This window comes from Chlorocebus sabaeus, chromosome 10 (assembly GCF_047675955.1).
Source record: "Chlorocebus sabaeus isolate Y175 chromosome 10, mChlSab1.0.hap1, whole genome shotgun sequence".
Taxonomy (NCBI): domain Eukaryota; kingdom Metazoa; phylum Chordata; class Mammalia; order Primates; family Cercopithecidae; genus Chlorocebus; species Chlorocebus sabaeus.
In genome coordinates, this window is record NC_132913.1 from 123,758,124 (window position 1) to 123,786,001 (window position 27,878).

Here is a 27,878-nt window from a genome sequence, read left to right on the forward strand (position 1 = left end):
CGGAGCACCCGCTGGGAGGGCGCTCTCCAGGGACGGGGGCTGTGGGACCCCCAGACCCCGCGCCCGGGCGCGAACTGGCTGCGCGGCCGCTGGGCCTCCCTAGAGGCCGGCACAGCTCGGTTTCCGAGCGGGCCTGGAAGCCCCGCCCGAGGAGCTAACCATTTATGTCACACTGTGACAATTATTCTGCATAAAATTATCATTAAAAACCCTAATTTTTCAGCCTCCAACCCCGCCAGTGGCCTTTTAGCATCCCCGGCGCCGGCGGCTGGGCCGTGATCACCGCGCTCATTACCTCGGCGTGGCGCCTCCCGCGCGCGCTCGCAATCAAGCGCTAATTAAACCCGCGAGGGCCGGGGCGCGGGACGAGGGCCGGGAGGTGCCGGGTCTGGGGTCCCGGGTCAGGGGTCTTGGCTCTGGGTCCCGAAGCAGGGGCCAGGGTAGGGACGGGGCGGATACGGCCCTGGGGATCCAGTGTGCAGGGTCAAGGGTGCAGGGTCTGGGTCCGGAGGCGGGGGCTGGGACGGAGGCGGAGGCGGGGTCGGGGGCCTGGGGGAGTGGTCTGGTCTTGGGGTGGGGCGGGCGCCGCGGGCCTGACCTGAGGTCCTTACCCGAGCGAGGCGACCGTGCGGCAGAGGTGCAGAGGCGCCAGGCCCTCTGCGCTGAGCAGGTCGGGGTCGGCGCGGTGCTGCAGCAGCAGGCGGGCGCAGGCGGTGTGGCCCCCGAGGCAGGCCTCGTGCAGGGCGCCGCGGCCGCCGGGGCTGGCGTCGGGGTCTGCGCCGCGGCCGAGCAGGTATCGCACGCAGGCGGCGTGGCCGTGGGCCGCGGCGATGCACAGGGGTGTGGTGAGCTCGCGCTTGTATTCCAGGGTCCAGAGGCCTGCGGGGAGGGAGGTGGAATGTAAGGTCAGGGGGAGGTTAGTGGTGGTGGTGGTGGGCGGTGTTCATTAAGGCGGAAAGAGGGTGAAGCGTCTCTTAAAGGTAGGTACCAGGTGGGCATGTAGAGAGAAGAGCATAGAATCAGAGACGCACACAGAGACAGAGAGCAGAGAGACACACTGGGAAGAGACAGGCGGAGACAGAGGATGAAATACAAAGGAGAGATTGAAGGCTAAAACGGAGCCAGAGAGATGGGGCGCCAGGTATTGAGAAGCAAGAGGGTTTTGCCAAATACGGGGGTGACTGGGAAATGGGGTCAGTTAAAAGCTGTCCAAGCAGGGTGCACGGTAGGCGAATTTAAGTGAGGAATCCACCCGTTCCAGGCCCTGAGTTAGGGCAGCTTGAAAGAGGAAAGTGGGTTGTGGAATTTTCCTGAATCCAGTACTCCCTTAGCTGAGCCCCAAACTTGTCCCTTTGTCATTAAGAAGAGACAACGCACAAAACAAACTGACCCACACATCACCAAGGTTGTTCAAGAAAAGGACTCAGAGAAAGTTTAGCTCTCTTGCAAGTGGCTGAGTTTTTAGAAGCACACTTTGATGTGGCGGTCCACATTCAGCACAATTCTGGTTTGTTTCTTTGCGCTTTTTAGGGGTGTGTGTGTGTGTGTATAGGGTTGCTCTTTCTTGAGGGATGAATGGAGCAGGTGCTACACATTTTTACTTCTCTGAAAACTTTGGCACTTTCAAAAAGCCCGTGGAAGGTTGTTAGCGGCCAGGAGCGCTCGTGGAAATGGGGGACGTAGTCCCTGGTGAATACACATCAAGGGGCAGGATTTCACATGGCAGGAAGGCCTTCTGATAATGATGGAAGAATCGATACCGTGGCTGTAATGAGCCGCAGAGGAGACCCTTTTCACAGGCCACCTCCTTCCTGGGACCCATGCTGAGCAGCCTTGAAAGCCCATTCATTAATTACCTACCTGCATGTGGTGCCGAGTTCCAGCCGCCCTGAGTCCCCAAGGCCCAGCCCGGAGCTTGTTGCGCACTCGGTGGGGGAAGGGGGAGCTGTGGGACTGGCGTGGAGTGGTGGTGGCCAGAGGCCCCGGGAACGTGGACCTGCACGGGTTTGAGCTGCCCTTCCCGGTGAAGACCAGGTCCGACCTGGAGGGGGTGATGGATGTAGTCTATCTACATTGTTATCCCCGTGGTAACAATAACCTACATTCCTGCAGGCGCCAGCTCTTGGTTTTTAGATTCGATTCGTTTTTTTGAGAGATGAAAACTACTTACTGCCTTCTCTGGGGAATGCTAAGTCCCCAACCCAGCCCCACCTGACCCTAGCAGGTCAGTAAACCCGCTCTGGATTCCTGAGTCTTCCCAGGGACTGATGGGAAGAAGCCGTAGGTGGGGATCTAGCTCAGCCACAGTATGGGCCAGCACCGTCTCCATGTCCCTGGTGATGCAGTCAGGAAGCCTGAATCCGCTTTCTGTAACTCCCACCCTCTGGTCGCAGTTCTGCCACCAGGAGGGACATGGATTAAGGCTTCTCTGCATGTTGTACGTCCCTCTAAGCATCAGCTCACCCATGTCAGTGCTCTCTATGACTGCGGGCTGGATGGGCCGGCATTCCATCACGGAGGGGCACTGAGGTGGTGGCCACTGGGGACCTGCTCCGTGTGCTCAATTCCCCACCAGGGGAGCTGGAATTGGCCACCGGGAAGTCTTTTCATGGGAGAGCACATGGGGCCGTTTCAAACAGGGTCTGGTCGTTTCTGCTGCTGGATCCGCTGCAGGGCAGTCAGGTGGCTGTGCTGAAGGAGACTGGAATCCAGGAAGCCTGAGCTTGCCTCCCTCTCTTCCCAGCCTGTGCGGAGGCCTCGGGCCACTACTCACGTGGCGGCTGCGGTTTCCTCCATATCAGCCCACATCCCTTCACTGTGGGCGTGCCCCGGCGTCCTGTTGTCCAGGTGTGCCACAGCACAGCAGCAGAACTTAAGGGTGGGAAGATTCAGGAGGGAAAGAGGAACCTGATTTTGGATACAGAATGTGTAAATGATGGGTGAACATGACTATCTATTTGAAACGGTGACATTTGTGTGTGTGTATGTCCAGGGCTGCAGTTGGTATTTTTGGCCGGGGATAGGTGAGGGAGAGGAGGCCCAGAAGGACTCGGCTGGGACATGCAGCCCCGACAGGAACTGCCATTTGCCTTTCCCACAGCCCCCACCGCCTCACTGATTGGCAGAAGCTGCTTGGCCCACTGACAGCGTTCTGAGTTTATTCTCTTCTCCCATGTGAGGTATAAACAGAGCTGTGTCAGTTCTTTGGAAGCCGACCTTCCTCATTCTTTGCCTGCCGGAGCTTAAGAATCAGGGACATGGGACACTGTCCACTGGCCACTGACCTTAGATTCTCAAATCCCATGGTCTGGCAGAGCTGCTGTAGATTCCAACGCATGAACCTTCCTGGTAAATATGTTGCATCTGAGCCGGTGGCAGGTGGGGTGCCCAAAGCAGTGCCAGCCGAGAAAGGCCCGGATGCAGCATGGTGGTCAGCAAGTGTCTGCACATCCTGAGTAGGCAAGGGGAGGAGGGGACCTCTCTCCACTTGGGAGGTCTGCTTGTCTGCCCAGTGCACAGTCACCATGTTCAGGCAGCAAGAGCACCTGCAGACATGTAGGAAGTCAGGACCTCTGGTTTCTTCCCCTTTCCTTCCCCATTCTTGGGATTCCCTAGATTCCAGGAGGAGGATCTACAGAGAGCCCTGGGGTCCTTCCTCTACTGGTGCTGGCTGTGCCCCGGTCACCCTGCTGTAGCTGTGGCATTTGCAGATTCATAGAAGAACCTCACACAGAGCTGTGTGCCAGAGGCTGCTCCGGGCAGAATTGAAGGAGAGACTTTCCTTCTTCAGCGCCCACCTCCCTGGCTGCCAGATGCAGGCACAGGCAGCTCTGCACCCAAACCAATGTTCCTTTGTAAAGACAAGAGGCACACACAGCGTCATCGGACAGGCATTCCCACCAATCGCTGCTTTGCCTTTCCAGTTGGATCTCTTATAGGCCATCACTTAAAACCTACACTTTAAAACTACTGCAGAGCAAACTTCGTCAGATGTCCTTTTCTTGTATAGGTTAAACCCAGTGCCACTGTGCCCAGTCTACACGCGGGAGCCTTACATTCCAGGAGAGTATTAGTAGCCCCTTAAAAATAAATGACTGAGCTTTAAAGAACAAGGGTACCTGACAGTCCAAATGTGGCTGGAGATTTCACCTGCCATTCCATCTCATCCTTATTGATCTCAAACACCACATTGGCATCCTGGAAGAACTGGTCCATGAGGGGTTTCAGATGCTCCAGGTCCCCTGCGACCAGGGCAGTGTGATATTCCAGCACTGGAGACCCTGCTCTAGCTTGCGGCTCCTTCTCTGTCTTTTGAAAGATTTGAAGTTTTCCTCTCTCTGGCTCTGGCTCTCTCTCCATTACGATACCGTCGATTTCAGTTCAGGAACGGGAAAGATGGTCTTATGGAGTGTGAGCTATTTCTATTGTCATTACTCAATTGTCATCCAGTTGGGGCTCGATGGTGGTGTATTTATAACTCCTGTGGGCTCTGATGTGATAATGGTTACTTGATATGACCAGGGGCATGTGAGCACTGGGATGTTGCAGTGCTCAGCCACCCCCTTTGTGATGATATAGATGCTAATTCCGGAGACAGGCCACATCTGGATAGCTCCAAAGCAGCTCTCCATGCACCGAGGGCAGACTCCCAGCACACATTTACTTGTGGTGGACTTGTTTATCCTGCTGTTGGGCAGATGATTCCCCAGTCTTAAATAGCATTGAATTTACCTGTTTATGTGGAGTAAGAGACTCACTTATAAATATGACGTCAGTGACCAGAATACTTAGCAAATAAGTAATATCCTCTCAGATTTTTTTTTAAAGTACTATATTTAGAATCTGGAAATAAAAGTCTTAAGCTCAGAGGAAAGAAACAAATATTTATGAAGCACCCATTGTACACCAGTTGCTTTTTAAGTATTACCATATTTATTTATTTACTCCCAATAACAACCACATGAAGGAAATAGCATGACCACGGCCTCTTGGCAAGCTAGCGGCTACGCTGTGATTGGAACCCACGTGCGTCTCTCTCAAGAGTCCGTCCTCTGTCCCCCACACCACTCTGCTGGCTTCCAGTTCATCAGGTAGTACCTACTCAGAACTGGGTCAGCACTGTCAGGAGCCACTTTCCAGAGAGGGCTCTTGGCTGCCCAGGATTTAGTGTCTCTCCAAGTGAAGGCGGTGCCACGTAGCAGGACCTACTCGCAGGGTGATAGGGCTGAAAGGGTCTGTCTGCTGTCACTAGTCGGTGCTCTCCACTCCCAGCTCTTGTATGGTTTGGGTGCTATGAATGGTTTCTACATTTATAAATAGTTGGGAAAAATCAAAAGAAGAATAATATTTCATGATACTCACGGCAACCCTCCACCTCCTGGGTTCAAGTGATTCTCCTACCTCAGCCTCCTGTGTAGCTGAGACTACAAGCATGTGCTGCCACGGCCAGGTAATTTTTTTTTTTATTATTATTTTTTGTAGAGATGGGGTTTCACCATATTGACCAGGCTCGTCTCGAACTCTTGATCTCAAGTGACCCGTCCACCTCGGTCACCCAAAGTGCTGAGATTACAGGCATGAGACACCGTGTCTGGCCAATCCCAGCACTTTGGGAGGTCGAGGTGGGAGAATTGATTGAGTCCAGGAGTTTGAGACCAGGCAAGAAAGTAAGAGTCACCCCATCTCTTCAAAAAAAAAAAAAAAATTAGCTGGGCATGGTGATGTGCACCTGTGGTCCCAGCTATTTGGGAGGCTGAGGTGGGGAGGATCACTAGAACTCGAGGCTATAAGGAACCATGATTGTGCCACTGTACTCCAGCCTGGGCAGTGAAGTGAGACCCTGTCTCAAAAAAAAAGTAATTATGCCGGGCGCGGTGGCTCACGCCTGTAATCCCAGCACTTTGGGAGGCCGAGGCGGGCGGATCACGAGGTCAGGAGATCGAGACCATGGTGAAACCCCGTCTCTACTAAAAAATAGAAAAAAATTAGCCGGGCGCAGTGGCGGGCGCCTGTAGTCCCAGCTACTCGGGAGGCTGAGGTAGGAGAATGGCGTGAACCCGGGAGGCGGAGCTTGCAGTGAGCCGAGATCGCGCCACTGCACTCCAGCCTGGGCGACAGAGCGAGACTCCGTCTCAAAAAAAAAAAAAAAAAAAAAAAAAAAAAAAAGTAATTACTACCTGAAATAAGTGAGGCTTCTCTTTCTTGGTTTGAAGAGTGTCTTTTTGCTTTTTATCCCATCCATATTCTCTGTTGCCATGACCAGTGATGAGCAGATGTGTGTTCCAAGGGCTGTGGCCAGCCTGAGGATGTGTGAGGGAGGCCCCACTGGACACTGCAAATGACCAGGTTCCAGATAAGTGTCCCTGGGTGTTAGGAGGCTCCATGGGACAGATGGGGGGTTCCCAAAGACATGATCTGGGGTGCTGGTACCTGTGAAGTTCTTCCAGGGATGGATAACTGATCCCCAAATGTGTGTCCCTTGCTGAAGATGAGAAATGCCACATTTTTTTTTTTTTGAATGAATGATAACAGTTCTTGATTAGTAACTTATGAGTTATTTACTAAGGTTTGGTTCAGGGCTTTATTTTATTGTCAAAAAATTAAATAAGCTCATTTTTTTTTCTTGTAATATAAATCATATGCAATTCCTTCCTTCTTCTTTTTTTTTTTTTTTTTTTGAGACAGAGTCTTGCTCTGTAACTCAGGCTGGAGTGCAGCAGTGTGATCTCTGCTCACTGCAACCTTTGCCTCCAGGGTTCAAGTGAGATTCTCTTGCTTCAGCCTCCTGAGTAGCTGGGATTACAGATTCTCACCACCACACCCAGCTAATTTTTTTATTTTTAGTAGAGATAGGGTTTCACCTTGTTAGCTAGGCTGGTCTCAAACTCCTGACCTCAGGTGATCTGCCCACTTCGGCCTCCCAAAGGGCTGGGATTACAGGTGTGAGTCACCATGCCTGGCCTGTTTTTCTCTCTTTCTTTCAACCATTCTTGTTTTTCCCCACTAGGAAGTTGGAATGGGCCAATGATGGTGAGTGACAGAATTCTTTGGCTTGTGCACATGAGTTACAATACAAACTATGTGAGCAGAGGCTGGAGGGAGGTGAAAGGGTCAGGAGAGCTTTGCCTGGATGAGCAGAGAGAAGGGCAGTGGAGTATGTGCCCAGGAGAGCTAAGCAGACCCTCGCCCAGGGAGGCGGGCATAGCATGAGCCCCCATTTGCTCATGGCCAGTGTTAGACCTGGGGACCCGTTCGATCCCATCCCCACATGGTGTTGCAACCAGGAAGCAACAGCAGAGAAGCAACAGGAAAAAAGATGTGAAATAAAGGAATACAGCTCACTGGGCTGCACATCCTTGGTCACAGTCGAGCTTCCTAAGCTTCCTCTTATGCTAGTTTCTTCTCTCTCATTCTTCTCTGCACACAAAGGCTGCCCTGTGACTCCCCCTACCTCTCGTTAAGTGCCCCCTGACCTCTGAGTGTCCAATCAGAGCAGGCTTTCTGTGTGGGCTCTTTATTTGGAAGAGTAACCTGGCCTTTGGGTTGCCCCTTTCACCAAGATCTTTTTTAACTAAGGGGTGCCCAGCAAAGGGAGACCTTTGATTTTCCTTACAAGAGGTTGCAGCAAAGGGTGGAGTAGAAATCACACACATTTATGGTTTGATATAGAGGTGTTTTGACCCTTGTTGTAGAACCCTTGTTCTGACCCTTGTTACAGGCATGAGTTTATGTGCACAGACCGACCCACGGCCTGGAGGTTCACCCAAATGATAAAACCCACCTCTCTTCTACAGAGGAGGGCTGTAGGGTGCTGGGTGGGGAGGGACAAGGCCACGTTTGGACATCTATGATGCAGGGGGGTTAAGGGACAGGGGCTGTGCCATGAAAGCTGAGGAGCTCACACGGGTGACAGTCAACCTCAGCTGGGTGTTGGGGGAGACTTGGCCATGACCCAAGTTGGTTGCCACGGGGGTCGTGAGTTAATTTTTTTACCATGTTTATCTGACCTCTGGGCAAAGACTCAGTTCTGAGGCTGCGGAAGGGCCCACTGGGCTTAGCTCTTGGGGGGTCAGGGCCAGCTGCACTCGGGGGCTACTGCTCCCTGGACACCCACTGTTAGAGACTCTGTGTCAGATGTATCCCTGCAGATGGTTACCCTTGAGGTCATTTGCAGGTGATGAAACTGGGACTCACAGATTCAGTTACCTTTCTCAAGGTTTCTCAGTCCTGACAAAGCCGTGCCCAAGCACCTTCCCGTGAGTACAAGGGCTTCCTATCTTGCACTCGCTGTTGTCCCTGGAGCACGCCACACCTTAGCATAGGGATCTGCGGTCCCCGGATAGTGGCTTCATCTCTGCAGGTGTCTGTGCAGGCTGTTTTCTGCCTGTGGTTCTTATTTTCCCCTCCTTGCTTGGCCAGCCTCATTCATCCTCCAACACAGCTTAGCCTCCCTTGACCTCCAAGACCAGTCCTGATGTCTGTCCTTGCACCCTGACTGTGGCACTGGGCACTCTAACTATTACTGCTGGTTCCTTGTTTGTGTCCCACTTCACCATGAGCTTTTTGGAGGACAGTGGGGGCTGCCTCTTCCTCTCTGGGAAGTTCTCCATGCCCTGCATGGTGTTCCACACAGAGAAGGTCTTCAGTGTCAATAAGGGAGAGAGCGAATGGACTGGACTCTTTGAAATTTGCTCAGTGTTAAAATTCCTCAGTGGTTCTTGCTCTTATTCTTGGCCATCTGTTGCCTTTCGCCCTTAGAGAAGAACACCATGGTAACGTGGACGCTCCGCTGGCCTGGGGCAGATCTCGGGTGCTCAGCGTGGGGACTTACCTCAGATCTGTGGACCTCACTGCACAGCCCACCTTCTCCCACCTGTAGAGATCCTTACCAGGTTTCGTAAGAAGACCTGGTCTGGCACAGTAGGTCATGCCTATGGTCCCAGCACTTTGGCGGGTGGATCACTTGAGGTCAGGAGTTCAAGACCAGCCTGGCCAACATGGTGAAACCCTGTCTGCTAAAAATACAAAAACTAGCCTGGTGTGGTGGCACGCCCCTGTAATCCCAGCTTCTAGGGAGGCTGAGGCAGGAGAATTGCTGCTTGAACCTAGGAGGCATAGGTTGCAGTGGGCCGAGATAATGCCACTGCACTGCAGCTTGGGTGACAGAGTGAGACTCCATCTCAAAAAACAAAACAAAACAAAACAAACCAGCGACAAAAAACTTGGCTACTGTATGTCCCCTGAGAACTCTTTAAAACTTTGTTTCACATGTTTTTAAAGTTCATCTCCCTTATCCACATCATCAGTAGCAAAAGCAGCATCAATGTCATCAATGGGAACAGCAGAGATTTTTTTTCAAAGAGCCCACTGTGTACGTAGGACTCTGCTGGTGCAGTGGAAAATGCATCAGTAAAGAAGAAATGGACCGTATTTGTTAGGAACTTAGAGCCTTCATTGGAGATCAAATGCGTTTGCATGCATAAAATGACCAACAGTAACACAGTGGCGACCACGTCCCTTCTCAAATGTCCACCAGAACAACATGATGGGCTTCAGTCTCATCTCCTTTCCCTTCAGTTACGTATTCCGTAGTTGCACTATTCATTTCCCCGCCATATGAAGCTCTCGGGGTCTTTCCTTTCTCTAAGCATAGCCATTTTGCCATTTTAGTTTTTCTCGGACTGATTGTTCGTGATTAGATACATTTCTGAAGGACTTACTCATGCACAGCTATAATCTGATCCAACTTGAACCTGTGTTTCACTTTAAACTAGCAAATTTTCTGATGCCTGATATAGCTTGTCATTGGTTATTTTTAAAAGGGGTGGGACACTGGAGGTAAGTCCAGGGATAAAAGCCATTCCACACTGCACCAAATGCTAAATTTAGCTTTCCAGTGTTATTTATCAACAGCTCCCTAAATATCCAAGCTTGATTTCAGTAGGTAAGGCATCGTAGTCAAGAAACAGACTTTTTTTTTTTTTTTTTTTTTTTTTGAGAGCTTTAAAAATAGCTCATGGTAGATAGCATTAGTTCATAAGTAGGACATGCAGATGACTTCATAAGCATGGCAGAGAGCTGTCTTTTTTTTTTTTTTTTTAAAGAACAATAATAGCCACATGTTGATGATTGCATTAAAACAAACAAACCTGAAAACCAACCCATTCATTCATTCATTTTCATTCATTCATTCAATAAGCATTTATGTAATCTTTTTTATGTTTTAGGGTGAGTCTTAAGGTTTGAGGGTTTGAAGGCAAAAAACCTAATAATACCCCTGCCTGCAAGGATCAAACAGGAGAAAGCAAGGAGCGGAGGACTCCAGCAGACAGAAGTTCTTTAGCTTTCTTTCCCAGCAGCTGAACGATGCCCTGTAGTGGCGTGAATAACACCGTTTTCTGACCCAGTGCTCTCGACTGTGGTTTTTGTTGCCTGCCGCCTTCACATTATCTATAGCTTGCTTGGGTCAGGTCATTTTAATCTCATTATTTTTTTGGTCCTCACCCTTCTCCGCTTAGTCAAAGCCAATACATAGCCTCAAGATACAACTCAGGTTTTATCTTCTTTGCCAACTTTAGCACATATACAAATTCAACTTCTTTCAAGAGTGAATTTGTGTATGAAGTTGCTGAACAATTGTCAAAGCCTTTGAGGAACTGTGATAAAACCAAAAAAGGACCAGAAGTCTAGAGGTTTAGTTTTCAAATGGAAAGAGACTTTGGATTGCTCAGACTGATGATCTTGACATTAGACCTGGGCAAGATCCCTACACGGATTATGAAAAAGATGGTCTGGGAGCATTTAGAAAACGGAGTGGAATCACCTGGAGCTCCGTGAGTCACTAGGAACATGTCGGGGTGGACTAGAATTTTCTTCTGTGACAGGGTTATCATAAATATGCGGAGGGGGTATAGGCAACAACCTGCAATGCCAGTTTCATGACAGCCTCTTGGAGGAGATGGAAGCAGTGTGAGTCTTTCTTTAGGAAACTCTGGCTAAATAATGCAAACTGGAGAAATAATGCACACGATGCCTTGACAGCAGTGGTTCAAATCTTGGCTGCAAAAATGAATCACCTGGGGAACTTTAAAAAACACGATGCCTGGAGCCCACCTGGGAGTTTCAGGCATAATGGGCTGGAGGTGCAGCCTGGGCATCAGGACTATTAAAAAGTCCCCTAGTGGCTGGGTGTGGTGGCTCACACCTGTAATCCCAGCACTTTGGGAGGCTGAGGCAGGTGGATCACCTGAGGTCAGGAGTTTGAGATCAGCCTGGCCAACATAGTGAAACCCTGTCTCTACTAAAAATACAAAAATTGGCCAGGCAAGGTGGCATGTGCCTGTAGTCCCAGCTACTTGGGAGGCTGAGGCAGGAGAATCACTTGAGCCCAGGAGGCAGAGGTTGTGGTGAGCTGAGATCATGCCACTGTACTCCAGCCTGGGCAACAGAGCAAGACTCTGTCTCCAAAACAAAAAAAAAGAGTCCCCAGGAACTTCTACCATGCAGCCAAGTTTGAGAACCATTGCTGTGAAAGGCAGGCGTGGAATCTGTGACCCTTTCAATGCAGTGTGGAATGGCTTTTATCCCTGGACTTACCTCCATTCTGTGTGATACATATCGTGATTTGAATGCACATGTGGAAAGTTAGCGATGAGATGGGTGGCATGGAGCATGACACAGCCAAGATTCCAAAAGGTCTCAACAGATCAGAGCAAAAGGCTGATTCAATCAATGCCGCAAGGCAGCGTTCAAACCCCAGGCCCATAGGAATCTGTTATCCTTGCGAATCGCGTGGCTGAAACAGCTACTCACTGCTATGGGTTCCCTGTTTGGGGCACTAGAAGTTTATTTCTCTTGTTTTCAGGTTCAGATGTTGTTGGTTGTTTTGATGCATTGATATTTTTACCCGAATTTAGATGGCATAAATGCAGCAAATTATTTGAAAACATTCAAAGCATGTCTGTACAGTAAGAGTAACTCATGTCAGACAGATGACCATTTAAGTTCCCTTTCTCATTGGCACTCTTGGCTTTGTAGAACTGAGAGTCCCTCTGAGAACTCCTGGGAGCCCCTGTGCTTTGCTTCCTGGTGTTGTCCTTGACCTCTGTGTTTGCTTGCACTGTGTACCTTCCGCTCTCCTCCCGCCATGGCCGCCACCATGGGCTTCTTTGATTTTTCTTGGTTGGTTGGTTTGTTTTCAAGCTAGCCCACTAATAGCATCACTTAGTGTATCTGGCAATCACAGTGAGGATGTGAAGGGGTCCGTCACAGTTTGCACAGCCTTATTCCACTTTACACTTCCCTGTCTGTTTCCTTTCTCTCTGGTACAGCCATGGAAATCCTCCCCCTTTTTTCTTCAGTGTTGTTCTGTGCATTGCCAGGGCCCGTGGGGTTTCAACGTCTACTCCAGGGTGCAGGTCAAGGAAATGCTTCTAAACAAATACAGTGCCCTTCTTGAAAGAGAGGGATTCTGATGAATGTAACTTTCTCCAAGGCAGTACATTTAATAGTTTTAGTTTTTCAAATGGTGTACTTAGTTGATGAGGAAGCTCATTTGTGTGGGTGGACCGTGGCAGAATACTAAACAAATGTAATTGCTGTGGTCTTTTGTTGCAGACCATGAAGTGAATTTAGGAAAAGGAAGGCAAGAATCCAAGCAGGAGAGGAGGCCCGGCTTGTGTCTGGCTAACTGAGTGAACAGACTGAATTTCTCTAGTATTTGCCAGGTAAGTCAACTGGATTTAAATATAATTTTGCAAAGAATATTTTGGAGGCTTAAATAATAAGCATAATGTTTCGTCTGCAGGAGACACAAACACTAGTTCTTTATAACTGAGTCCTATAGTGTAGGTAGCTAATGAGAGGGAGTTTTTGCCTCTGGATCAAATGAGATGAAAAAGGTAAAATCCACCTTGAAATTATAATGGGTATCCAAATGGTAGCGTTTGAATGGTGATTATTATTTTCACGTGACATTGGGATCTTTGCTTTCTGCCATTGAGTTGACTAGTGATTTTCTTTTCCCCAGAAGCCTCCAAGGATTAATCCAGCTGAGGCTGAAACCTGGGGCTGGTGGGCTTTGTGGCAGGGTCACGCTCTTTCTCCACAGTCACAACTTTCCATGCCTTCAAGCCAAGAGGTAGAGTTTTCAAGGCTGCGGGACACCCTGCCATTTTCTTCTGTTCTTGGGGAAGGGCAAATGTTCAGATTCTTTCCTAGGTCATTGGCAAATGTCTGGCTTCCTTCTGGAAACGTCAAGTGGACAGACAGGGGCAGAAGGTCATTACCCTTGTGGACATTGTGAGATTCCGTGCACTCTTTCTTAAATATGCCAGTGCACATTGTTGACCTGGTCAATTTCCTTCTCCCCTTTTTTACCTGAAGGGTTTCTGTAAATGGCCATGTACTAAGTCTGATTGGACTCTGGGATAGTAACTTCACTACAAACTGGTGCAGCAGCCCCAGACCTTCCAGTGGGGTTACTTTCTCACCCTTTTCTGGTCTTTATTCTTCCTGTTTTGATGTCTAAAGCCACCTTTCTTTCACCCCACTCCCTGCAGAATTAAAAAAAAATTAAAAATGAGAAGCTGGGCAGGTATATAAAGTTCTACTTTTAAGAGTTCCAGGACACATCCATCCACCAGAGTTAGTCACACAGACATTAATATCAAAAATGTTAAAGTATCTCAACCTCCTCTCTGAATAACAATGTTAGCACAGCACACCTCATTTAACAAAACATTAAAACATTTTACTTCCTCAGATCAAGTGCATCTATTAATAATGACTTAAATTGTCTGTGCTGATTTCACATTATTAAGAAATCTCATTTCCATCAAGTGGAGGAACACAATAAGGGAGTTTCGAAACCACCTCACTAACTTATTTTCCCGTCATTGCTACCAAGCCCAGTGCAGATAATGCAGAACAACAGTCGCTTCTCATTATTAATGTGATCTTATCCAAAGGTCAAGTGCTGCTTTCACTGGCAGCCCAGGAAGGCTTTTTTGGAAGCTCAGAAACAAAGGTGCCCTTGAACGCTGTGTATCCGCTGTGGATGAGTGCAGAACACAGCGGCCCAATCCTCAGCGTGCACAACTATGAGTAAATAGCCCTGGAAGGACATTTATAGACCCTGGGGACGTTGCTGGAACGCGTATCATTGAAGCTCTCCCTGATAAAGGTGACGAAGTTTCTTTACAACTGGCGTGGGGATTTAATTACATGATAAAATTGCAGCTCCTGCCTCTTGAGACAAATTGCATGTTCAGACTGATTGTTTTTTATGAATCTCACACAGAGAGCAAAATACTTCTCTCTTGATGTTGGTTTGGTCTGATTGTTCTGCCCTGCGATCCTTTATATCCCTTCTAGAAACAAGAAGTTTACCTATCCTGCAGTGGAGCAGGGTGGTCTGGGAGACAATTTGGTCGACGCTGCATACAGCAAAGTGAGGCCCGCTTTGTCTGATGGAGTTAAATTCCAAAATTAGAACTTTAAACTTCCAAAAAAAAAATGATAAGAACTCTAAGTGACGCTAAACCACAGGACCGCTAATCATGTTCAGTTTGACTAACTTAAAATGCAAGTTAAAAATGACAAGAGATCTTTTTGCCTATTGTGAAAGATTTTTTAAAAGTCAAATTTTTGAACAGTTCAGTGACACTAATGCTCTCCCAGTTGGCAGGTGGGAGGGTAAATTTCTGTTCAGTTTGGAAATGTTCTATTCGGAGTTTACATGTAGAGAGCATTTTTCAGGTACTAGAAGCTTACAGAAATAAATAGAAATCTGGCCGGGCGTGGTGGCTCACGCCTGTAATCCCAGCACTTTGGGAGGCTGAGGCAGGTGAATCACCTGAGGTCAGGAGTTCCAGACCAGGCTGACCAACATGGTAAACCCCTGTCTCTACTAAAAGTACAAAAATCAGCCGAGCGTGGTGGTGTGCGCCTCTAGTCCCAGCTACTCGGGAGGCTGAGACAGGAGAATTGCTTGAACCCGGGAGGCAGAGGCTGCAGTGAGCTGAGATCGTGCCACTGCACTCCAGCCTTGGCAACAGAGCGAGACTCTGTCTCACACACAAAAAAAGTAGAAATCCTTGCCTTTAAGGAGTGTTGAATTGAGTGGGAGGGCAGACGGCCACCATTAACTAACGGTGGAATCAGATCACTGCTGTATGGAGGTACAGGTGTTAAGATGGGGATTAGCGGTGGAATCAGATCACTGCTGTATGGAGGTACAGGTGTTAAGATGGGGATGCCGCAAATAAGGGATCAGAGTGATGGGCTAGGGAAAGGGCCCGCTTTCCCCTAATGTGGCATCTGAGCAAAGCGAGAGGGAGGTGCAGAACACGGAAGGTGCATTTCCTCCCCCAGATGTCTGTTTCCTCCTCTTGATCTATTGCTGTGGGGAGCTGTACCCTATGTTCTGGCCTGAGCAAGAGGTGGGTGTCACTAGCCACCATGCTATGGTGCATGGGGACACAGGTGCAGTCAGGAAGGCAGCCAGCCCTTTGATGACACGGAGGGGTCAGGCCAACGGGCACCTAAGCAGGAAATGAAGCCGCCACAGACAGCAGGCCTGTGATTCAGGACTGAGAGGAGAGGAGGGGCCTAGATCCTTTGGTGGACACAGAGATGAGCCCCCCAGGCCCCATCTGTAGGGAGGACTTGCCACCCCAGCTGTTAGCTCCTCCACGGTTTGCCTCAGCTGCAGAGCTGCCTCACCCAGGAACGCTCCTCCCAGCGTGGCCAGATCCAGTGATGGATCCAGGTGCAGCTAGAGCTGTCCTGCCATTTTGGCCCCAAGCAGGGAAAACTGTGACAGGTCATCTCTGTTCCAGAGCTGCCCCTGGGGTCAGCCAAGGCATGGTTAGTCGGTGTCAAGGATCCCCACTGCCCTTGTCAGCCTGGCTTTCTAGGTGTTAATCCTATGAAGTTTCCTGTGAAACAAACTCTGGTCAGCATCCAACGCTGACCCCTGAGCTCACGAGCCACTGGGAGGATGGTGGGTGTGTTGCTGGCACACAAGAGGACAGGAAGCAGCAGAGGAGGTGGCTGTGCAAAGGCCAGGAACGGACTGGGGACTGAGGTGTTGTGGAGATGTGGCTTGGACCAGAGTTTCTTAAGCACCTGAGGTGAGGGACCATGAATTTTCTTTTCTTTTCTGATTCTAATTTGTTGCAGTTTGATTCTTGTTCAAGGGGCTCAGTCTTTATTTTTGTTTTTATTTTTTAAGGACAGCATCTCACTCTCTTGCCTAGACTAGAGTGCAGTGGCACAGTCATAGCTCACTGTAACCTGAACTCCTGGGCGCAAGTGATCCTTCCACCTCAGTCTCCTGAGTAGCTGAGACTATAGCCACTTGCTGGTTAATTTATTATTATTATTATTTTTTGTGGTGGGAGATGGGGTCTCACTATGTTGCCCAGGCTGGTCTCTAACTCCTGGCCTCAAGCGATCCTCCCACCTCAGCCTCCCAAAGTGCTGGGATTACTGGCCTGAGCCACTTCACCTGGTCTGATTCTCTTTCAAAGTACAATGAAATTAGTTACTGGCAAAAATAAAACTGAAAAACAGTAGGTAATGACAAGTCTGCAAATCAAACTCATAGATGTTACGTTAATGTGTTAAATTGCTGTAAACACGTCTAAACATTTACTGTCAATTTCGGTCAAACACTTGCCACAGTGACTCCTGCCTCCCACCACATTCAGAGTAGCCCTGTGACGAATCAGCCTTTGGGTGGGTGCAGGGATGTGGGGAGAGAACAGCAGGGATGCCGGGAGAGAATGGCAGAGAAGCCGGGAGAGAACTAACGGCAGCGCTGAGTTAGCTCAGGGTACATCTTTAGGCCTTTGGATGCCTGTTATAAAATTTAAACTGTGTGCTGTTGGACAGGAGTCACCAAACTTTTTCCATAAAGTGCCAGACAGTAAATATTTTACATTTTGCAGGTCATGTGGTCTCTGTGGCAACTGCTCAATTCTGCCACACTCATATGAAAGCAGCCATAAAGAATATGCAAATGAAGAAGGTGGCTGAGTTCCAATAAAACTTTATTCATAAAAACAGGCAGCCAGCCCACAGGCCAGCCTTTGCTGTAGGCAGTACAGAGCATGGCAGGTTTGTGGGAAGAAGAGTTACATGATGCATCTCCATATATTGAACTGATTGCACCCTTCTCTCTGCACATGTTTCACCCCTTCACTCCCATGGAACGTGCTCTTTATTCTCAGAGTAAACTTGACTCAGCAACAGGAATTGAGCACCCAGGCATGCGAGCCCACACAGCTGACTCCCTTCTGCCAACTCTGCCCTTCTTCTAGTTGGCTGAACTTCTTGGATCTATAAGCTTATGTTTTTTACCACTAAATTTGGGAAACGCTTGGTAGTTATTTCTTTAATCGTTTTTTCCATCCTGTTATTGTTCTTCTCTTTCTTGGACTCCAGTTGTGTATGTTAAACCTTTTATCTTGTCCCACAGACCCTGTTCATTTAATTTCCCATCATTTTACTTTCTCTTCTTCAGATCAAATATTTTTCTATTGATGTTTTCAAATTTGCCGGCTCTGTCTTCTGTCCTCCTCCGTCTGCTGTTAAGCCCATTGCTGATGGGAACAAGACCAGCCCTAGCTTCAAGGGAAGTGGGTGATACGGTTTGGGTTTGTGTCCCCGCCCAGATCTCAGGCGAATTGTCATTCCCAATGCGGGAGGTGGGGCCTGGTCGGAGGTGATGGGATCATGGGGGCCGAGTTCTCAGGAATGGTTTAGTGCCATTCCCTTGGTGCTGTTCTCAAGATAGTGAGTGAGTTCTTGTGAGATCTGGTTGTTTAAAAGTGTGTAGCACTCCCCACCCCGCTCTTTCTCCTGCTCCTGCTCCTGCTCCTGCCCTGTAAGCTGCCTGCTTCCCATTTGCCTTCCGCCATGATTGAAAGTTTCCTGAAGTCTCCCCAGAAGCCGAAGCCGCTATGCTTCCTATACAGCCTGCAGAACTGTGAGCCAATTAAACCTCTGGTATTTCTTTTTTTTTTCCTTTGAGATGGAGTCTCATTCTGTCGCCCAGGCTGGAGTACAGTGGGGCGATCTTGGCTCACTGCAACCTCCGCCTCCCAGGTTCAAGCGATTCTCCTGCCTCAGCCTCTTGAGTAGCTGAAATTACGGGCGCACACCACCACGTGTGGCTAATTTTTGTATTTTTTGTAGAAACAGGGTTTCACCATGTTGGCCAGGCTGGTCTTGAACTCCTGACCTCAGGTGATCCCTCCACCTCAGTCTCTTAAAGTCCTGGGATTAGAGGTGTGAGCCACTGCGCCTGGCCTGGTATTTCTTTATTGCAATGTGAGAACGGACTAACACAGTGGTGTTTCTTTCTTCAGGTGGGCACGTTGCATGCCACAGGATTTTGCTGGTAAAGCAGAAGAGGAGGGTGGTTGTGAGGGGATAGCTGGCAGCTGGTGGCATCTCCTGGCACCTGTCCTTTCTCCTCTATCTTCTCTTTAACTAGGTGAAAGAATCAGGTGTTTTCTTTACAAATTAAGATGACCTCATTCCTTTGCTGAATGGCTCCTCATGGCCTTTCCAAGTAAGTGTAAACACCTGTGCCTAGAATTTGTGGCCTCAAACAATATCGTCCCAATCTCTTTGCCTGGGGCTTCCTCTCTTCTCTGACTTACGCACCCAAGTCCCAGCTGGGTCCCACTTCCCTGTCCCGCGTGCCATGCCTTGGGGGCACTACGTTTGCTGCTGGCCTCCCTTTATTTGGGCTTCCTTCCTTTGGGTCACAGTCTCCCAGGAACATGCTCCTCTTTCGAGGGTGGAGCCAGAGGATTTCTACTGTGTTCTCCCTGTGCTATTTGGCGCATTAATATTTATTTTTTATTTATTTTTAACTTCTATGTATTCATTTGTTTTTTGGAGACTGACTTTCACTGTCACCAGGTTGGAGTGCAGTGGCATGATCCCGGTTCACCGCAGCACCTTCCAGCTTAAGTGATCCTCCTGCCTCAGTCCCCCAAGTAACTGGGACTGTAGGTGTGTGCCATCACGCCCGGCTAATTGTTGTATTTTTTGTAGAGATAGGGTCTTGCCATGTTGCTCAGCCTGGTCTCAAACTCCCGGGCTCAAGAGATTCGCCCACCTCAGCCTCCCAAAGTGCTAGGGTTACAGGCATGAACCATCATGCTCAGCCCATAAATATTTATTAGGTACCTACTATGTGCAGGATGTGTCAAATAAGACAAACCTAGTCCCTGTCCAATCTCCAGGTGCAGAGGCTGGCATTAAAAGATAGTGGGGCATTGCATGGGAAGCTGGAATCAGGCTATAGAGAGCATGCCTGCCATTTCCAATTAGTTCCTTCGGAATGTTTATTTCTCAAGCCGAGCACTTGTGGCAGGAAACTGTCGTCATCTTGGAAAGGTAGAAAAGCCTCTTCGCTATTATTCTCATTTCTTTTTGTTCTTTCCAAACTCTCCAGTGTGCTTGGGAGTGATGCTAATAGATGTATGTCATCAGCATACATTATTTCTTTATTAGCCCGTTTCTCAATTTTGATTCTGAAAATATCCTGATTTAGTCTAATTGCAATTTCACTGTGTTCCACGGGCAGTGACGGTTCGTACTTGGGGGGAGCTGAGACGCGACCCTGTAGGATTTTTTTTCTTGCCCATATGCCTTTGAAGCCGGACCATTAGCTCTAAGGCATGCATCTCATCTCATCACAGTGTGATTCAACCTGCTTCTGGGGGAAAAAAAAGAGCCTAGGGTGTGTGTCTCATAGAAAGCAAAGAAACATTTTAATTCTAGGTGGTGGGAGATGTTTTTCTGTATCTAAAGAGAGGGCTGCTGCTGCAGCCATTTTATTCCTAAATAATTTAACTATATTCAAAGATAATCTGATGTTATTGTAGGAAAGTGTATTTCTAATAAATTCCACTTGATCTGGGTGAATCAATTCAGGCAGCGCATAATTGAGTCTGTTAGCAAGGACTTTAGCAAGAATTTTGCAATCAGCGTTAATTAAGAAGATGGGACAATAATTTGTGCATAATTCCGGATCTTTTCCTGGCTTGTGAATCAAAGTAATAAGAGCAATGCTCAGGCTGGTGGTGGGATAGTGTCATTAGGTGCTGATTTATAAGTACTTAGAAAGGTTTAATTTCATTTTGCTTCGAGCAGGGTCTCCCTGCCCCCACACTCTCTGGTGGGGTGAGCAGTCAAGACAGCAGAACGCTTCTCCTCCTGCCTGCCCTGCCGTGGGTGACCTCTCGCTTCCCATTTCTGTTTTTATTCTCCAGCCTAGCACCCCACTCACTTGCCTGTGATTTTTTGGATTATTTTTGTTCAAAGATTTGAAACCAGGGACTCCATCTACTGAGATTGTGTGTGTGTGCATGTGTGCATGACTGTGTGTGCGCATGTGTGCATGACTGTGTGTGTGCATGTGTGCATGACTGTGTGCGCATGTGTACACATGCATATGTGTGCATCATGTCAGATTAAAGGGCTGTAGACAGCTTCACTGGGAAGTTTTTTCAGGGACCTTCCTGTAAAATGTCTCTGGGTGGGAAGGCAGCAAGAGTCCCTGACTACAAGTCAGGAAGCATACCTGCTCCCACTCGGCTCCTAACTGGCTGTCGACTAGCAACACAGGTGAGCAGCAGTGTCCCCGTCTGTAGAACGTAGCTGTGGGATGAACTACAGGCGCCGTGGAGCACAGGAAAGGGCACTGGGTTTATATCGCCGACTGTGGAACCCAAGGTGTGTCATGCAACTTCTCCAAGCCTCATTTTCCTCAGCTGGAGGAGTGGAAAGGTGAGAGCTCTTGGAGATGATCTCACCTGTTCTCCAGGGAACAGCAGGTCCTTGATGCATTGCCAACTCCTCCTTCTTTGCCTCTGTGTAGGACCAGTTTCAGTTTGAACATGCCCTGATTTGGGGACTTATTCTTCCTAAGCCTTGAGCCAAGCCGCTGCTTAATCTGTGCATATGAGTTCGTAAACCAGCTTCCTACGCACCTTCCAGCTGGTATCCTCACTGCCTCTTGACCTGAACCTCACCACTGGAGCCCTTCCTTCCAAGGCGGGGTGTGGCCCACACAAGCCCGTTAGAATCCATCACTCCTGGGAAGGCAGTGGGGGTCGGGAGGCTTTGTTCATCCCCTCCACAAACACAAGCCATTCGTCTTAGAACCTGAGTTAGTCCGATTGGTAAAGATGCTTAGAGATGATCCAGACCGATCCATTTTTGAAAATGAAGAAATTAAGGTTCAAAGAGGTGGTCTGACATGTTCAAGGTCACACAGGTCATGGGAGAGCTGAGGCAAGAACCTGGGTCCCCTTCCTCTCAGTCCCTTGCCCTTCCCATTACACCACGTCTCGGCACCACCATCAATGGGTACGCTCTTGTCATTGCGTTGGAAAATGATTCCTCCAAGGCAGGAGCTGTGCTCATTTAACTTAGAGTCAACCATTTGGTTTGTCCTGAGTGATGTTATTCTCCAGGCATAAGGAAGGATGTCTGACTTAAAGGAGCAGGGGATATGGCCCATGTGTCATGGTTCGCCCCGCATCAAGCCTTAGATGAGAAGTCTAATTCTGCAAATGGACCCCATTTTCACCTGTGTGCACATGTCCGTGGTGTGTTTACCCGCACTCATCCCCCACCTATACATGCGGCTGGTGAGATCTCTTAATAAAAACTCAATTAGTATTTCTTTAACTTTCCTCTGGATGCTTAAATACCATTACCCCAAACACAACATAATGCCTCTATTTTTCTATTTCAATCAAGAATTCAAGTAGCATCTTGACTTGTATATAATATATCAGCAGCAAAATCATGGAATGCTGACATCCTTAATAATAGCAATTAGTAATCAGTTGTTTCTTAAGTCGTTTGATTACACTAGTTACCAAATTGTACAGTTGATGCATTTGGGGGGCGAGATGGGTCTCACTGCCCCTCCCCCAGCCGTCCTTTCTCCCTCTCTGTGTTCTCTGCAGCTACTGAGCCAATTGGTATTGAAAAGAGGCAAGCACAAATAATGCACTTGTTACTAATATTAAACAATAGAGACTTGGCTTTAGCAGAAAGTAGAATTAAATATTTCTCTGCAGAAACACAAATCCCGATAGTGTCTGTGGAAATGCAGTCTGTGCCCACCCAGCTGAAGGTGAGCAAAGGAGCTTGGCTCCTCCATGCCAATCACTGCACCCAGAGTCCAAGCTTTCTCTCAGGGCTAAAACCCCGTGCTAGGCTCTGGATATAATCGAGTGTTAGGTGAGGTTCTTGCTCTGGAGAAGGTTGCACTTGGGTTTGAATTGTCCAGTCGGTATATGAAAACCAGCCTAGCAAGGCCACGCATTTCAGTAATGGATGGAGACTAAAAGCATTATGCTTTCATGGAGGGAGGATGCAAGATTTCTGTCCCAGAGCTCAGGGATGGCCTTCCAATGGAGGTGACCTCCCCTGCTTGGGATCTGGAAGGATGAGATGGCAAAGGTGAGCAGAGGAGGTGCAGCCCTGGCTGGGAGGATCCTGTTGGGATGGGGAGGCTGACTGTAGAGAGTTGGGGGGGCTTAGCCTCAGTGAGCCCAGCAGGATGTTGGGCGTCCCAGGTCCATCGTTGCAGGAGAGCAGGTGTCTTCACAAGGACACAGGCCAGTCGCCTCTTTAAGAGAACTCGGATTGATGGCCATTCTCCTGCCTAATGCCTGCCTCAGGGTATGTTCTGTGCTTTGTCTCAACGTCTACTAGGGCTAAAATTTTCAGTTCCTTTGACTTCTGCCTGCACCAAGGTGGGGGCACATGTTCACCTGAGGGACTTCTCCAGAAAAAGTTCTTTCCACCATTGGATACCACTTTTTCTCTATGCCTTTTTTTTTTTTTTTTTTTTTTTTTGTGGTGATGTTGACATGGATGCATCAAAATATATTCTGTTTCTTTCTGTTCTATTTGGTGGAAGTAATGAGTTTACAGGCCAATGAGCATGGTGATTGCAGTGCAAGAGGCAACGTCCTCAAGTGATCATGTTAACATGCAGAAAGAATGGTTACTTTTCTTTTTCTTATTTTTTCACATTGTCATTTTTTGAACAAAACTCAGAGTTCTTCTGTCTACTGGGGTTGTCCTTGGGATAGAAACCTCTTCCCTCTTCTTTCCCCCAGGTACTTTTGCCAACATGAGCCTTGACCCTTGCCTTCTCCTGGTCCGGGTGGGCATCCCTAGCTCTGCCCCCTCTCTTGGCCCAGCCCCGTTTTCCTGTGTTATCATTCCTTCCTTTTCACATTCTTCCTCTCGGGGATTTAGATGCTTGACAGGGTCTATTCCCAATATGTGCTGCATTTCAAGGTCATTGCGATGAGTTTTGACCACTGTTCAAAAATTGTAAAGACCCTACATGTAGCTTATAATCCAAACAGCTCTTTCTCCCGTGAAGGATGGTCCCCCCAAACTTTCCCTTGCCTTGAGAAAGAGAACATTTGTTCCCACAGGAAAAAGGAGCCTATGCCCATTTTAGGCTGCGACAGTGAGTCTTTGGGATTATGGCTTCAGGGAAGCATGGAGAAGGAGGGAACCTGGATGATCCAAGCCAGCAGCGGTTCCCCAAGAGCCTCTGCAAATCACCAATTCTACGGGTTGTCAGCAGACATGAAAGTGAGGTTCTGGGGTGAGATGAGAAACCGCGCCAAATGCAATTGCAATCCTTAAGTCCCTTTGTGGTAAAACTCCTCCAAGTCTTTGATATGTCATCGTGGCAATCTCTGAGGGGAGGACCCAGCAGAAAGCAGTTCCCAAGCTCATCCCACCATGGAGCTTTTCTCAGGAAGCTTGTGGGTCTCTATGTGGGAAGCAGTGATCTAATCTCATACCCTCGTTAATAAGTGGAGACGTTGGTCTGGAGAGAGAAAGTGACTTTCCTGAGGTTACACAGCTCAGTGGAGTAGACGTTCAATAAATCATCATAATCCCAGATCCCTCTTGTTTCTATCTTAGCCGGTGGCCCTATCCTCTTCTCATCACCACAGCCTTCCCATCGAGCCTCCCAAATATTTGTAAAGATGCTTAGAGATGATCCAGACCAATTCCATTTTTGAAAATGAGGAAATTAAGGTTCAAAGAAGTGGTCTGACATGTTCAAGGTCACACAGGTCATGGGAGAGCTTAGGCAAGAACCTGGGCCCCCTTCCTCTCATCTTTGTCACTTTGCCTTTGTGTCCTCCTCTGCCTTGGCTTAGACTCTTGCCATTTCTCACGTGGGCAACTGCCTTGAATGAACTCCCAGCTAGATTCATCTTCTTCCTAGCCTTTCTCTGCCTCCTTCAAATCCTAGTTTCCCATGTTAGCCAGAGTGGCATACCCCAAATGAACGTCTGACTGTATCACTCCCTGCACCCTCATCCTGAAGTCCAGCCTGCTTTCTCTGTGATAAAGTCACTGATAAGGCGTGCCCTAGGATCACCTGTTTAATCATTTAGCATACCATCATCCTGAATTGAAGCAACCTGGAGAGACCCAAGCACTTTAAACATGTCATCAGTATCAAATTGTTCCTGCACTGCTGAATCATTAGGTAGGAAAAAGTACATGTGTATGTGTATCAGTCCGTTTTCATGCTGCTGACAAAGACATACCAGAGACTGGGTAATTTATAAAGACAAAGAGGTTTAACAGACTCACAGTTCCACATGGCTGGAGAGGCCTCACAACCATGGCAGAAGGCGAGAGAAGAACAAAGTCACGTTTTACATGGTGGCAGGCAAGAGATAAGGAGAACCAAGCGAAAGGGGAAGCCCCTTATAAAACCTTCAGATCTTGTGAGACTTATTCACTACCACAAGAATAGTATGGGGAAAACAGCCCCCATGATTCAATTATCTCCCACTGGGTCCCTCCCACAACACGTGGGAATTATGCGAGCTATAATCCAAGATGCGATTTGGGTGGGGACACAGCCAAACCATATCAGTATGTAATTTATAACTTAATGGATTCATTGTGGAAGGAATGTAACTTTCCTATCACCATTTTCACAGTTTCAAGTGTTTGGTAAAATGAGACACACAGTAAAGATTTTGCAGGACAATTAGTAATGTGAAAAGAAAGGATATTTAGGTTCAAGATTCCCAATACACAAATCTTCAACCGGCTGGGACAGGTTTATGAAGGAAGAGCTGTTGAGAGGACGCTTGCTGCAGTCGGGATCCCAGCAGAAAGCAGATGGCATGAGCTCAGGGCATGCTGAAGGCAGGCAAGGTTACAGGAGCTACAGGAGACCACCTACAGGGGGCAGCAGCCACAGTGGGTGGCCATCCCTAACCGTGTACCTGATGGCGCAGGAGGGGCAGGAGCTGCTGGGAAGAAGCCGAGCCTTCCGCAGAAGGAGGTGCTAAACCCAGCAGTGATCTGGCAAGGAGGGCCGGGGAAGCACTTACCCTGCCCTCGCTTTCCCCCAGCTCCTTTCATTAGTGGCACCCAAAAGGAGCCAGAGGGCAAGTGGGACTGTCGCAGTTTGCAGAGATCAGCCTCGGGGGCTGCTTGGGTACGGTGGGCCTTGAGGGCAAATGCAAGATGTACAGCTCAGCACTCCCGGTCCAATCACTGCTTGTGATGATGGCCTTCCCTAACCACATCCCCCCAGGGCAATCATCTAGAGAGATGGAAGGTACCAAATTTTGGATCATGGCTCCTGACCTCTGCCAGATGTTAGGAAAACCAAGGTGAAGAGGAAGCAAGAGAAGGTTCCTTACTAAAGCGGCTTGCTTAAGTCCCCGTTGCAAGGCAGCCCAGGAAGTAGACCCAAACCAAGGGGGTGGGCGGACCCCCTCGGAAGTTCCAATCTCAGACCTCAGCACCTCAGCACCCTGAAAACTCCATTCCCTAGCAGCACCTCTCACGCATGTCCCATCCGTGTTCCTCCTGCATGTTGTGCATATGTGTGTGGATGTGTGCACCTAGGTTGGAAGGGAGAATGGGGGTGAAGAGGAGCCCTCAGCGTCCCTTAGGGTCCAAGACTAACCTCGTCCCCTAATCTGACAAGCTGGGAAACAGCACAATACAACTAAAAGTAAATCACAGGGCAGGAAAACACTTTCAGGAAGCACAACAAGGGGATGATTTCTATGCTACATAAAGAAGTCCTACAAAATGATAAAAATGATTCAAAGAGATGGAGAGTTCCTGCCCAAGACCCAAATAGACAAGTCTTACACCTGATGAGGCCTACAAAGAAAAAATCCTGTGGACAAGACTTCGTCCAGACCTGCAAAGAAAGGATGGGTGCAGGCAGTGAAGAATTACCAGTGTATGCTTATTAAATGGCAATTTAATACAAACATTCATTACCAGCGATGCTCCATGGTGAGGCTGTGGCAAAACACATCACCTCACTGTCAGAGGGAATAGAAACCCTTGCGGAAAACAATTGGGAACCAATTTAGAAACAATACACTTTGAAAAAATGTTATGTTCTTGTTGCAGTTATACGGCTCCTAGGAATTTATGGTAAGGATATAATCCCAAATAAGAAAAAAGCCATATGAATCCTAATAAAGATGCTCGTTACAGCATTATTTATAGAAGCAAAAAGGTAACCAAATATTATATTTTTGTAGGCATTTGGTTTAAGTGTTTCAATAGGGGATTGAAATTAGGAAGACTGGCAACATAGAAGATACTTTAGATTTTTTAGATCTCAGGGGAGCAGAACACACAATTATGTGTATGATATGGTTATCAGTGGATGAAATTTACACATGCAAATGGACAAGCTTGGAAAACAATGGAGCCACAGAGCAGCCACTGTGGTGGATTATGGCACCAAGGGTTAGTTTTTTTGTGTTATCTTGCACTTGTTGCTTATGTAGCACACGCATGTACACAGTCTATGCAGTACGCGTGTATGCACGTATGTACGAGAGTCAGATATCCGAGTACATATCATTTGCTTTTTCCAAACATTTGCCCCTCTACCTCCAGGATCTGCCCACCCATCAGCGTAACTTAGTAATAAAGTCCCAGATGCAGCAGGCTCGTTCTGGTTACCTAGCAGCATGCCGGGGGGCAGCTGAGCCGAGGGGTCTTTCATCCAGTCGTCATTGGCCAGTTCTATCACGGCGTCCACAGGCGTGACTTCAGTGCAGATTAAATCCCCCACTCTCTCCTCATCTTTGGCATCCAGGGCAGACTTTAATCTCTTCACTAAATCTGAGTTGAGTGGGTAGTCGGGAAGGTAATCCGAGTTGGACATTGTTGTGTCGTTTGTGCAGTGACCAGCCCTTCTTTTCTTCCTCTAAAGTGACTCCAAAGTCAGCAGCTGTCCGCAAGAGTGGCGTGGGGGCTGCTATAAGTAGCAGCACCCTGGCTCCTCTTACAGTCCCTGGGGAGGGCCACCTGCCAGCAGGGAGGTGTGAAGTAATGTTTCCAGAGGCCTCAGCGAAGGATTATTATAGAGATGGGGGCAGCAGACATGTTTGTGAATGGTGCAAGAAGGAGAGACAATATTTTCAAATAGAGCTTTCATGGGTATTGTTGAATAATGTCTTCTTTTATCAAAAGTGAGGCTCTCTCCTGAAACTTTGAAAACCTCTTCCTGGCACTGGGCTTGGACCTCAGTTCTGCAGAAAAGAATATTTTCTAATATTCTACCCCTTGTGTTCCTTTACTTCCTCTAAAAGGAGCGTCTAGTCACCTGTAAATTGGACATGCCTCAAACTGCATAGAATAGAATGGAATCTTTGCTTTCCAAATTCAGAGAAGGACTGGCTGATCTCAGGAAGACAAAAGCATCACAGAAGTGAGAAAAAAGTAACCTAAATATTACCTGCGACCTCCCCATGCCTCAAGGCTGGTAAACTTGGCTCAAAGTCTATAATTCCATG

The 27,878-nt window shown here is 48.2% G+C and overlaps 1 protein-coding gene across 1 annotated transcript in view; it reads right to left on the reverse strand.

Annotated features, from left to right (window-relative positions):
• The window catches only part of ASB18 (ankyrin repeat and SOCS box containing 18), a 71,907-nt gene extending 44,604 nt beyond the window's left edge, over positions 1–27,303 (reverse strand). The window contains exons 1-3 of the mRNA XM_007966754.3: positions 27,043–27,303; positions 4,119–4,241; positions 612–879 (exon numbers count right to left, since the gene is read on the reverse strand). Coding sequence (XP_007964945.3) covers positions 612–879; positions 4,119–4,241; positions 27,043–27,247 — 596 coding nt within the window. The 5' untranslated portion in view covers positions 27,248–27,303. The remainder of the gene's footprint in view (positions 1–611; positions 880–4,118; positions 4,242–27,042) is intronic.
• Between the last annotated feature and the right edge of the window lie 575 nt (positions 27,304–27,878).